The sequence below is a fragment of the Panulirus ornatus genome, chromosome 6 (assembly GCF_036320965.1).
Source record: "Panulirus ornatus isolate Po-2019 chromosome 6, ASM3632096v1, whole genome shotgun sequence".
NCBI lineage: Eukaryota > Metazoa > Arthropoda > Malacostraca > Decapoda > Palinuridae > Panulirus > Panulirus ornatus.
In genome coordinates, this window is record NC_092229.1 from 54,447,180 (window position 1) to 54,461,430 (window position 14,251).

At 43.5% G+C, this 14,251-nt stretch overlaps 1 protein-coding gene across 3 annotated transcripts in view; it reads right to left on the reverse strand.

The window, feature by feature from the left end:
• LOC139749248 (innexin inx2-like) overlaps nt 1-14,251 on the reverse strand; it is a 104,992-nt gene that overhangs the window by 14,094 nt on the left and 76,647 nt on the right. For all 3 annotated transcript variants that reach the window (XM_071662979.1, XM_071662981.1, XM_071662980.1), the window contains one exon: nt 252-437. In XM_071662979.1, the coding sequence (XP_071519080.1) occupies nt 252-418 (167 nt within the window). In that variant the 5' untranslated portion in view covers nt 419-437. The remainder of the gene's footprint in view (nt 1-251; nt 438-14,251) is intronic.

The window sequence follows — 14,251 nt, forward strand, 5'->3', positions numbered from 1 at the left end:
ACACCTGCCTTCTGTACCAGTGTTGCTGACGATAAGATGCAGCATGGGAGACAACACCACCATATTCCTGTGGTGTTGTCATTTCTTTATGAAACAAGAGGTCAGAAGGAAACTCAAGGAACCATTATGAACAGGACACCTAAGGTTAGAAAAAGGAGCAAATTGTTGCTAACTTTAACTATGAATTCATCACATTTCTGAACTTGCAACGGTTTTGAATGTCGGCCAAGGAGCAATCTTGACCTACTCACTGTATGGGGTCTCCAACGAGGCTGTTGGCTGTAACAAGGAGACAGAAGCAGAAGAGCATGGTGGCTGTGAGGCGATAGTGCAGCTTGAAGACTGCGCTGTCGATGTCTGCCCGATTCTTCACTTTCACCAAACCTCCCAGACCCGACAGCAGCTCCACCAGCACCATTCTGACCACAGTTAGTTACCTGTGGGAAGATGTTCTGAGGTTACCATTCTGAAGAAGGTGTTCTGCTGGTGGGAGAAGGACTCTGGTGGTTAGCTGCTTCTGGGAAGAAAACCTGCCGAGTGTACAGTACTTGTAGAAGACCTTCGTAGAGGGTTAGTGTACTGAGGCTAACACGGGAGAGGGACCTGCGAGTTACGTTAGTGCGTCGTGTAGTAGACTGGGACTGGGTTAGCTATCGTGATGTATTTGGGACAAGGGAGGATCTGGGTTAGTAAACTGAGAAAAGACTTTTGAGTATTTTATTGTAAAGCTGGAATGATATCTTTATGAGAAGAACCTGAGGGAAAGTAAACTACCGTAACGCAAGAACCTGGTTGGAGTTGATGGCATAATAATGATAGTTATGTGCAGGAGGAGGTGGTGTGGCAGATCGAAGGAGGACGTGGAACTGTTATCCTTAAAAAATGTTGGTGTCCTAATGATGTCCTGAGGTTCATAGCAGAGGAAGCTTTACTTCCAGGTGGAGAAGCGCCGCCTCTTATTATGGTTAAGGGATGAATTTAAGGTTACTGTCTCGGCATTTAGTTGTAATACAACACTTATTACGAGGCCAAAATGACAAAAATAACGGAAGGTCCTCAGTACAACGCATATCAAAGGAGACAACAAAGTAGTGTGTCACGTAACGTGAAGTTTGGGTATGGTGTGTGTGGCATCTGGAATGTTTGTTGATCACATGATGATGAATCTTCTCGTTGGTTTAATAAGAACTTGACATTCGCGGCCTTGATGGCCTTACCAGTCGTTAGGCATGACGGCCGCCCAATCAGCTGGGTAAATCTGATTACCTCAGCTCAGAGGAATAAACTATGGTGGTTGACCGTGTTTTATTAGGACTATCAAAATTAAAATATATCATTCTCTTGATCTCCCTTTCCCTGTTCAACATTGCCTTATTCATTATGGTGGAAAATTCTACGTCGTCAGGATCCTCAGAATGTCTGACAAAATACCGTTGTGTTAGCGCTGGCGTAAGTCACGTACGCTGCTCCCCGAGCAATCCTCCGGCCACACACTCGGAAAACTTGACGCATCTTTCTGTCGTTTGTTCTGATCAACTGCACCAAACCAGACTCGTTATACGTTTTACCCCCCCCCCCCCTCTCCCTCTCCCTTCACTTTAAAAAATAATGTTCAGACGTATTATGTGTTTATGTTCTGACTGAAAAATGCAAGATTGTATCAAAATACATAACTTTTTTTTACATGATTGTTTAACAAGCAATATGTTGTGAAAATCCTCCGTAATGTGAATTTTCAGTCAGATTCAGAGTTGCTTTTCTTGTGTTCGATGACGTACGACAACTTAACCCGTCACATCCTCGCCCAGTTACGTGCAAGTTGCACAGGAAATACTTGCCACCTGACGCAAACCCACACACCGTCTGTCAACTTGCCTTATGAAAGATCATGTTTCGTAGACGTAGCTTCGTATATGTTTCGTGAATGATAACATGTAAAACTCTCGGTTTAGTAGCAGAAACTGAATCAATCTTGTACCTCTCTTGTGACATTTTCTGAAACTCGCCTGACGTAGCATCCGGACAGCGACCAACCTCGCCAGGGAAATGACGCACACAACTATACGACATCAAGTAAACAATCCACACAAGGGCGTTAATCCTGGCTTGAAAACGGGCATTGAGGCCATACCAAACGAACATGATCGACATCTATCTAGCGTTTATTTACGTTGTTGAAAGACTTGTTTGTCTGTAACTTACGTCATGACTCTTCCACTCCTGTATTACCACAAAGAGCGCTACATGTATGACCTACTAACTTGTATCCTCATCTCTTAGATGACCAAATTTAGTAAATTCTTAAAAGGTGCGTAACTGTCCTAACTGTCCGGGACAGGAGTCAGTCAAAACATATATGGTAATGTAGAGCATCAGTGATAACGTTATTGATTAACAATTTCTAAAATAGTTTTTCAATTACTTTCATTCTGCCTTTCCCTGAGTATTTTTTTTTTTTCTTTTAGTTTCCAATAAGAGAGGAAACGGTGTTGAGACATGAGACCTTACACGAAAGTTTGTCGTATTCTCTTAAGGCTGGGCTTCCCACACCATCCGCCTGGCGTAGTCATGTATTCGGCAGCAGCTGTGAAGTGGAATTACGTAAAGCTAAGCTGTGCTATTCTTCCTGCATTTTACTAGGCCGAATTACGCTGCCGCTTAGCTGTTTCTGGGCGATGCACCAGCTATGATGATATGGTTAGATCGGTCTTTTATGCCACGTTTATTTTTATTATTATTATTATTATTATTATTATTATTATTATTATTATTATTAATATTATTATAATTATGATTATTATTATCATTATTATTATCAGTATTATTATTATACAGTGGCCTATTTGGGAAGGGCAAAATATTCCTCTATCATTGGTCGTCTTATGAAAAAGAATTAGATTGAGATAAAAGAAATTAAGAATAGAAATAAATCAGAAATTTTGGAAGTGAATCTGACTGTGTGTGGAACTATAGCAGACGAAGTGAACATATGCTGGGTGAGGGGACGAAGGTCATGACTATCGAGGATTGAAAGAAAGGTCACTGTCACAGTGTAAGGTCAGCAGAGATAGAGTATGTTTGATATTACATCCAGTCTTGCGTGGATGATTCTGTGAACTATATTTTGTGGTATAGTTTGTTTCGGGTAAATGCTAGTTAAGTACATTTTTTCTTTCTTTTTTTCTGAGTGTTGCCAAGATCTCTTTTGAGCTGAACTGAGCTGTTTCTTAGCATTATTATGAACTGATGTGTCTGGGAGTTACTTAGAGTACCGAGTTGTGGTGTGGCAAACGCGAGTCTTCTATTGTGATGCAGTGTGTTCTGTTTAGCGGCTAGTGTTGTACATTAATGTACACAAGGGTAAGCTGTGGTCACACCTTACTGTGTTAATATAATCAGATTGTACACAAGGGATAAGCTGTGTGTTCACACCTTACTGTGTTTATATATCATAGGTACACAAGGGTAAGCTGTGGTCACACCTTTACTGTGTTATATATCAGGTACACAGGGTAAGCTGTGGTCACAACCTTACATGTGTTATATATCAAGGTACACAAGGGTAAGCTGTGCGTCACACACCTTACTGTGTTATATATCAAGGTACACAAGGGGTAAGCTGTGGGTCACACCTACCTGTGTTATATATCAAGGTACACAAGAGTAAGCTGTGTGGTCACACCTTACTGTGTTATATATCAAGGTACACAAGGGTAAGCTGTGGTCACACCTTACTGTGTTATATATCAAGGTACACAAGGGTAAGCTGTGGTCACACCTTACTGTGTTATATATCAAGGTACACGATGGTAAGCTGTGGTCACACCTTACTGTGTTATATATCAAGGTACACGATGGTAAGCTGTGGTCACACCTTACTGTGTTATATATCAAGGTACACAAGGGTAAGCTGTGGTCACACCTTACTGTGTTATATATCAAGGTACACAAGGGTAAGCTGTGGTCACACCTTACTGTGTTATATATCAAGGTACACAAGGGTAAGCTGTGGTCACACCTTACTGTGTTATATATCAAGGTACACAAGGGTAAGCTGTGGTCACACCTTACTGTGTTATATATCAAGGTACACAAGGGTAAGCTGTGGTCACATCTTACAATACGTTGTGATGCTTCCATACATTACTTGCTGATAAGCTATTACGTTGTGGTTATTTTGCCGGGTTGTTGGCAGCGGTGGGTTTTGATTTTTTTTTTTTCTTTCTTGAAGAGGTGCTTCAGAGTGGTGCCTGGGGAGGTGTGGTGGAGGGGTAACTGAAGGAGTACATCAAAAGGAGTAACTGAGAGAGGACTTAAGGCGTCATAGAGCGTGTTGAAGGAGGTTCTTGATACTCGTGTTTGTGGAGAGTTGTCTGTGGAGGGGCAGGTGATAGAGGTGGGTTACATGGCAGGGTTGTGAGTGGCAGAGATGAAGGTGGCAGGGGTGTGGGTGGCATGGCAGGGGTGGCGGCTCCCCTTGTTTGTGCAGGTGTGGGCGGCACTTCACCTGCGCCGGGTACTCATCTACAACATCCTGTCCAGTGTGGCGCGTCCTGCTCTCCTTCACACGTATCTCTTCATCCACATCATCCTTACGTCTCCACCATAACACACGAAACGGTCGTGGCAGAGAGCCCACATCTCGGGCGCCGCATCACACTTCAGTAAACATGACTTACAATATTTCCCTCGAGGAACATTTCCTACAACGGCAAAGGTTGGATGGGTCACCACACTTGACGGCAGAGGTTGGATGGGTCACCACACTTGACGGCAGAGGTTGGATGGGTCACCACACTTGACGGCAGAGGTTGGATGGGTCACCACACTTGACGGCAAAGGTTGGATGGGTCACCACACTTGACGGCAGAGGTTGGATGGGTCACCACACTTGACGGCAGAGGTTGGATGGGTCACCACACTTGACGGCAGAGGTTGGATGGGTCACCACACTTGACGGCAGAGGTTGGATGGGTCACCACACTTGACGGCAGAGGTTGGATGGGTCACCACACTTGACGGCAGAGGTTGGATGGGTCACCACACTTGACGGCAGAGGTTGGATGGGTCACCACACTTGACGGCAGAGGTTGGATGGGTCACCACACTTGACGGCAGAGGTTGGATGGGTCACCACACTTGACGGCAGAGGTTGGATGGGTCATCACACTTGACGGCAGAGGTTGTATGGGTCACCACACTTGACGGCAGAGGTTGGATGGGTCACCACACTTGACGGCAGAGGTTGGATGGGTCACCACACTTGACGGCAGAGGTTGGATGGGTCACCACACTTGGAAAGAGTGTGTGTAAGGACCGGATGACGTCAGGCTTATGTGGACCAAGAGCGGAAGGAAGCACGTCGCTGTAGCCTACAGTCTAGACTGTAATGGCCAACGGTACTTAGGTTTTTGTCTCCCAGGCCGGTACAGATCCTTTACTTGTTCTGCGTTTACCTTCACTGACTCTCCTTGCCATGTGTACTTCATGCTTGCTATCATTGAAACCCTTTCTTTCTGTATATCTAGACAAATAAATATTATGAAATTAAAGACATGATATTCAGCCCAAACAGAGGAGTCATTGTAGTCATCTGTGAACTAGGCAGAGGTGACTCAGTCTGTTATAAACCGGACAGGCAACACAGTCTTTCATGAACCAGAGGCAACACGCCGTCATAAACTAGTACTGTCGTTAGACATGAACCATAGCTGAGGCACGTAACCATGATCCAGACACACTGCAGTCAGCAGTGATCCAGACAAAGGCAGCATGAAGTCAGCCAGTCACTTACTACCGAGAGAGTCGACAATGAACCAAACTGAGTCAGGCGAAACCCAGAGCCAGGGACCAACCCCATTGATGAGCCCTCATCACGACCACATTGTGTCAAGTGACCTCTAACTGCTGCTTCCCTCTTAAGTCTGTGACGCGCGCACATCTCAGCTACTGCAAGGCTAGCCAGATCCTAGACCATACCTGGGGCATTCTGAGGGTGTTCACGCCGCCCTGACCACCTTTAAGATATTCTGAGTGTCTGGTGCTCTGGTAAAGCTAAATAATGGTTCTTGAGGGTTTCTGGTTATCTTGTAAGGTCCTTGGAGGATTGAAGGACTCTCGGAATGATCCTTTGCGTTCCTTGGGGCTACTTATGGCCTAACAGAACATAGTGCCCCTCAATTATAAAGTTTTGCCAAGTGTTGGCCTGACGGTTCTACATGCCTATCCTAGTAAGAATGGACAGAACAAATGTTGAAAACTTATTCTCAAGCGGCGGTGTTTTCAGAGGTCAGAGTTTGTGAGGTACTCTTATAAAATGTTTCCAGATCAAGAGAATATGGATTCCTCCACTGTAAGCCCTCGAAGAACTAAGAATCTAAGATCGGTGTGATCGGTGTGGTACTGTCCATGTTCGAGGTGAAATTTGCAAATTCGTCTTCCTCCAGTTTGCTCAGTAACCAGCGACCTAACGAGAATGTTCAGGCCTTCATGAAATGAGAAGTCATGTGATCGAAGTGGTTGAATGAGGACGGAGCCGGTGAGGCTGCTTATAAGAAGACGGTTGTGTCCACTGAGCTCTTCGAGTGGAAGGTCAAGTGTGGGTAGGGGTCGCCTTTGGCGAGGTAAGTGGGTGGGAACAAGTGCGAAAATGGGAGGGAAGGGATGGAGAGGGAGAAATGGAAGGGAACGGGTGAAAGAGACAAACGGAAAAGGACGAAAGGGAAATACGTGGAAAATGGCGAAGGTGGCGAGCTATATAAAACACATGTGCATCAACCTGCCGGTGAGGAGAGACTAACCGGGTTCCTGGGAGGTATCAAGGAGGGGCGGCGCAGGGCTGATGAAGGCCCGGGAGTGAGGATAACACCTTACTCCCAGGGGTATGATGATTATCTATATATCCTTTCTATATAATCACAGTATATTGATGCATGTGGTTCTATATTCACCGGTGAAACTAAGGCTTAGAAATACAAGACTTTACATCGATATTCAAGAACAGGACAGTGGCAGCCTGACGCTTGGTGGAGGTATGGCGTCATCCCGCCAGGGAACCCTAGTGGTCCCCTCAGACTCTGGCCTCCTCCTGGTGTCCCTGGCAGAACATGGAAGGAGGATTCATGCTTGTCATCAGCTCCCAGATTGGTTCTTTGCTGCTGTACATGAGTCACGTATGTAAGGTGTTGAATTTAATGGCTTCCATCAGCTTAAAGTCATTAAGCCAAGATCTGTAACATGCGTCAAACATAAGTATATCAGATGTGTACATGTTTTTGATGTACAAGATACGTATGACATGCAAATAATTCTCTCTCTCTCTCTCTCTCTCTCTCTCTCTCTCTCTCTCTCTCTCTCTCTCTCTCTCTCTCTCTCTCTCTCTCTCTCTCTCTCTATTTACACACATACCACCCTCTGGTTATGTATAACGTCATGAAACCAGAGCCCACCATCCATACCAGCCGTATTTGAATCAGCAAAAACTTCTGCCTTGAAGGATAAAGTTACCCACCCCTGGGTCTGCCTGTCCTGACAATCATCATGCACAGAGAACATGGACAACATTATTTAGACTTAGGATGAAGTGAGATCAACATAAACGGATCCGTCCACCATCATAGGATCAGTAGACACCTTAATGTTGTTGTCGCCTGCATAGGGTATGTTATGGGCGTTCATGATTGTTAGACACTCCTTTAAATTTTCCCAACAAAGCTATTCTCACACCCTCTAACATTATATACTATAATGACTGATGTGATATTAGTAAGTTCAGAGATGATTTTAACCCAACAGTACAAGATATGTGCCTACATTTCACCCATAACAATCTTCTCCGTGAGACACTGGAAGAGTATCATAACTTATTGTAAATTCTTGACTTGCTAGACGTCTTGATGGAAAATCCATTCATTGTTGTTCACTTCTTGTAATCACTTAGTTGTCGTGTAATCTAACGAATAACTTATTCAGTCCTTCTTAATCCGGGTTAACACTTTTCTCTGTAGCCTGTTTCAATCATTAATCCCCCCCCCCCAACCAGAACCACCCCAGCCCCTGGACCTTTTGTGCCCCCTGTATCCTCTTGTACGCCACCGCCCACATGATGGTTAGGAGCGCATGATAGATTGGCAACCCTTGCGGCAAAAATCAGTCACTATCCCCACTCAAACACCACACACTAACCCATGCCATGACCCTTACCCGGCCGGGTTCAGCCACACTACTACATGCCCGTCACTACTCCATTACCTTGCCCTGGTTCTGCGACAGTACTTCGCCCCCCATATACCACATCAATCCTTATCAGTATTGATATATATATATATATATATATATATATATATATATATATATATATATATATATATACATTATGAAGGACTGATACATATTTCTAAACCACATACTTTACAATTACTGAAGCTATAAAGACCAGCTCCCTAGGTCAGATATATTATTGTAATTAGTTGTCCACTGTTAAGGGGAAATGATGATTGGTTTATGTTTTCTATCACTGTGAGAATGGCTCTCAATGCGCCCCTTATTAATTCTTTTTTTTTTTCATTTTTTACGTTAGATGTTCCAGTCACAGACAAAAGTCCACAACAGGGCCGGGCCTCAATCACAATAGAGAGAGGATGAATCAAGGGTAAAGGAGGAGACAAGGGAAAGTATTCACGAATTTTAAAGAAAGTGAAAAACCTTTTTTTTTTTTAAATGTTCCATATCATAGCAGCTTGGTCAAGCAAGTGGCGGGGGGGCACAGGCAGCCAGCTCGCGGCAGCAAAATCCAAATTTATACCTACATAAGAAGGAAAGTGAACCAGCATTTCGGCGTAGTGTAAGAAGGTCAAGTTTTGAGTATGCTTAGTTATTCCTTGGCTCGTGAAGAGCCTACATACCATCGATGAAGTGCCTTCGTTATTTTTGATGACTTCGTCTCCTGATTGTAGATAAGTCTTTGGACAACGAGTCTCTGATCACTTTTTTCCTCCATCACAACAGATTTAGCCAGACACTTTGTATCGCCGCAAGCGACCTTACGTGGCTACGTAACCACTGGCTGCACAGTTCCAATCATTTACTTTTTTGACATGAGTGTACTGGAGGGGAGGGTGGGTGGGGGGGGGGGGGGGGGGTGAAGTTGGGCGAGGAAAAGCGATTGCCAGACAGACTGGTTACGGTGGACGACGCCGGCGAGGCTCCTACCTAACCCACCTGTGGAACATTTCCCTTGATGAATTAGTGGTCATCTGGTCAGGGTTCGATGGCGCCCCCCCCCCCCTGACGTATCACCCACCTTTCCACAATGACTGGATGCCATGATAGCCGCGCGGTTTGAATTATAACTTTTTACGCGAGGAAATGTTGGTCACGGCCCAGCTGAAGTTGTATAAAGGTTTTCATACTTTTTTTGATCATTTCACTTCCCTGAGACTGCAGCTTAGTAGGTATTCCAAGTGACTGAGGAAAATAAAATTTGCCACTAAACAATTCAGAGAAATTATACAATAGCACAGCAGTTTACTATGTGTTGTTCACTCTCATACATATCGTTAAGTCGCTTAAAACATTGCAGCAGTGAACGTAATATTATGATAACGCTGAAATCCTGTCTGACACGATTCATTGACCTAACCTCACACACCACAGAATAAGACAACTGCTTTCTGACTGAACTTTGTCAGTTATATATCCTCAACTACTGTTTGTTATTACGTCTATCAAATATCAAGGATGGGCTTGTTTAGTACGGATTTTGGTTTAACCACCGTTTAGCATTGGCTAACTTAGAAATCCCAAAACATTTTTATTCCAGAGGCAAATGTATAAGTTCATTGCCCGTGTGAAAGATTAAGGAAGATTAACGTTAAATGACGCTACCGTCGGTCACAGCACGAACAGCCAGGTGATGCATGAAGTGTGTGTGGCAGTTCATACCACACGTAACCAAAGTTACTTAAAAGCGGATTTTAGATTCCTCTACAACGATCAGGTTTCAAATCTCCTGACACAAAGTTATGGGCGACCAGGACTATTACTCAGTTTCTTACTTACTTACTGGGAACACATGGTTATAGTTTGATGGCAGCAGGATGGTGCCGGCTGACGAGCAGGCAACTGAATTGCCAGACGCATGATGAACGAATATAAACTTCTGGCAGCGTTTCTTCGTAAGTCACAGGTTTACGATCAGCAGTTAACTATTTCTGGGAATCCTGACGTGATTCCAGCGGACCCTGAGGTGCTTCCGGGCGAAGCTTGAGGTACTTCCAGGGGAAGCTTGAGCTACTTCCAGGGGAAGCTTGAGGTACTTCCAGGGGAAACCTGAGCTACTTCCAGGGGAAGCTTGAGCTACTTCCAGGAGAAGCTTGAGGGGTTTAAAATGAAACTCGAGATGAGCGGATTAGGTTCTGGGACGTACACAACAGGATCGTCTCAAGTCTTAACGTAGCTGATTCTGTGGTTGTGAAGGTATCGTACCTCACATTGTCGGTCATATGGTTTCAAAGTGTTAAGAATTAATTTCAATAAAGACATCAATTCATGTCATGTAGGTTCTTACAAGGAATGTGATTGATGTATTCTTGCAGAACTAAATTCATCGTATTATCTATACATACTACCATCATCACATTTGTATAGAAATACTTATTGCCAGAGAAAGATATGAACAAAAAGTGATCTAATGCCAGAAAATGGGTTTTTCAACAGCAGTAAATAATCCTTCCACAGTGAACTCTTCCCACAAGCCAAGCTGCTAGTGGACCTGAAATTAGTGATGATGTCATCGTATGTGTTGTGGTAAAACCCAAGATACAGCGACCAACTACTTCACTCACTGTTTGGTTGAGGTTGTTTTCAGTCACATAATGAAGTTGTAAAACGCTGGTTTAGGTTTAACCTAAAACCTGAGTTGACGATTCTCCTATTATCCTCCTCACGACATACGGATGATTGCATGACCACATGCACACTGCATGACCCTCATCTTGAAAACTAAACAGTATGACTGAAAACCAAAATATCAAGATGACCGAGGCCACATATGATGACATTGATCGTCGCATGTTAGTCAGTCCCTTGCGCTTCCTCGATAATTATCATCACCCTTGATGATTAAGGAAAGATATCTTCATATTCTCATTATGAAATCTAAAGCAGCTGCCTAGCATCGATCATCAGTAACATTGAAAGCACTTACGCATGCACGACTCTGTATAAGATCTTATTTCCTTTAAAAAAATGATAAGGTAAACAGTTATTAAGATAGGGCTAAAAATCGCTCCCTGCCAGTGAAAAATTATCGAAACTATATTATGAATCTTTCCAATAACTTTATTCGCAAATTAAAATGAACAAGTGAAGATCTGATGAGTGCAGAACACACGTCACTATGTAGTAATCCCTTCATCGACACCTTAAATATGACGGTACAACTCCTGAGTTGGACGGTGCGATCCCAGAGTACAACTCCTGAGCAGGACGGTGTGATCCCAGAGTACAACTCCTGAGCAGGACGGTGTGATCCCAGAGTACAACCCCTGAGCAGGACGGTGTGATCCCTGAGTACAACCCCTGAGCAGGACGGTGTGATCCCAGAGTACAACTCCTGAGCAGGACGGTGTGATCCCAGAGTACAACCCCTGAGCAGGACGGTGCGATCGTAGAGTACAACCCCTGAGTAGGACGTTGTGATCCTAGAGTACAACCCCTGAGCAGGACGGTATGATCCCAGAGTACAACCCCTGAGCAGGACGGTATGATCCCAGAGTACAACCCCTGAGTATGACATTGTGATCCTAGAGTACAACCCCTGAGTAGGACGTTGTGATCCTAGAGTACAACCCCTGAGCAGGACGGTATGATCCCAGAGTACAACCCCTGAGTATGACATTGTGATCCTAGAGTACAACGATGCAATCCTTGAGCACGTCAGCATGACTGGTGGCTATGCTGGAGTTGCCTTTGACTTGACTGTCATAACTAAGGACAAAGGTTCACGTTACCATACCCGGGTCGCAGCGTCATGCTCCAGTGTCTCACTATTGTACTCACGAGTACGTATTGTCATAATGAAGAGCTGGACGTCGTGTCCAGGGATTACAATACCTTAATATATATTTTTTACTTTATCGAAAGACTCAAAAGAGATAAACAGATGACGGGACTAACCAAGCGTTGTGATTTAGAAGAGTTTCCCTTAGTAGTGAACTGCGCAATATTGTCAACCCACACTTGTGTGAAGTTATTATGCGTGTAATTGATCTTTGATTGTTATATAGGATAACTAAACTACACTTCCTGAGGACAGAACTACGGCAGAGAAATTAGCATAGTGAGGTATGTGGGAAGGAAACCATCACTAGACCTATAGATGTGTCTTAGTGATCTGTAGCTTAGATATATGAAAGAAATTAAATAGTAATAATGATGGATGATATTACACGATGTATTTTGGCTACTGAATAGCAAGATTAACTTGCTGAACAGCTAGTTTATCTGCCTATTGCTAGAGAAAATAGGTATACGTCATCTGTATATTTCTCTCTTTCCAATTTTCCCATCTTTCCTCTTCAGTTAGTCTAGCTGTTCTGTTCGTCACTTTGTTTACTTAATCTTTAATAACATGCAAGAAGCATGTGTGTACTGTGAATGTGTACATTCATAGTACTACGTATGTCATCTGGAGAGGGTCCACATGCACAGTGAGAGTGTATTTGGTCTTAGCATTATCTTCAACACATGAAGAAGATTTTTTGGTTGGTGGATGTAGCTTACGTTGACGGCCTTAATGACCCTGGCAGTTGATAGGTCTAAATCACAAACAACCAACCAACCAATCAAGGGTGTTCAGTATTTTCCATTTGGTGATTATACCTTGACGTTGACAACTTTAATGACTTAAACACGTTCCTCAGGTAATTGGTCCTCAGACCTGTCAACTGCCAGAGTCATTAAGGCCGTCATCCTCGTTATAACCAATGAGCGAAAAATCTTGTACATCCCACCTTCAGATATTGACGATGAGTGTGAGACAATATTACATTACGCTGGATACATGGTTCTGGTTTGTCCTACCGTGTGAGTTGTAGGTGGCCCTAGTGTATATATATATATATATATATATATATATATATATATATATATATATATATATATATCTTTTTTCTTTTTCAAACTATTCGCCATTTCCCGCGTTAGGAAGGTAGCGTTAAGAACAGAGGACTGGGCCTCTGAGGGAATATCCTCACCTGGCCCCCTTCTCTGTTCCTTCTTTTGGAAAATTAAAAAAAAAAAAAAAAACAAGAGGGGAGGATTTCCAGCCCCCCGCTCTCTCCCCTTTTAGTCGCCTTCTACGACACGCAGGGAATACGTGGGAAGTATTCTTTCTCCCCTATCCCCAGGGATATATATATATATATATATATATATATATATATATATATATATATATATATGTATATATATATATATTATACATTGTCGCTGTCTCCCGCGTTAGCGAGGTAGCGCAAGGAAACAGACGAAAGAATGGCCCAACCCACCTACATACACATGTATATACATACACGTCCACACACGCACATATACATAGCTATACATCTCAATGTATACATATATATATACACACACAGACATATACATATATACACATGTACATAATTCATACTGTCTGCCCTTATTCATTCCTGTCGCCACCCCGCCACAAATGAAATGAAAAACTCCCTCCCCCGCATGTGTGCGAGGTAGCGCTAGGAAAAGACAACAAAGGCCACATTCGTTCACACTCAGTCTCGAGTTGTCATGTATAATGCACCGAAACCACAGTTCCCTTTCCACATCCAGGCCCTACAAAACTTTCCATGGTTTACCCCAGACGCTTCACATGCCCTGGTTCAATCCATTGACAGCACGTCGACCCCGGTATACCACATCGTTCCAATTCACTCTATTCCTTGCACGCTTTTCGCCCTCAAAATCTTTTTCACTCCATCTTTCCACCTCCAGTTTGGTCCCACACTTCCCCTTGTTCCCTCCACCTCTGACACATATCCTCTTTGTCGATCTTTCCTCACTCATTTTCTCCATGTGACCATACCATTTCAAAACACACTCTTCTGCTCTCTCAACCACACTCTTTTTATTACCACACATCTCTTTCATCCTTTCATTATTTACTCGATCAAACCACTTCACACCACATATTGTCCTCAAATATCTCATTTCCAGCACATCCACCCTCCTC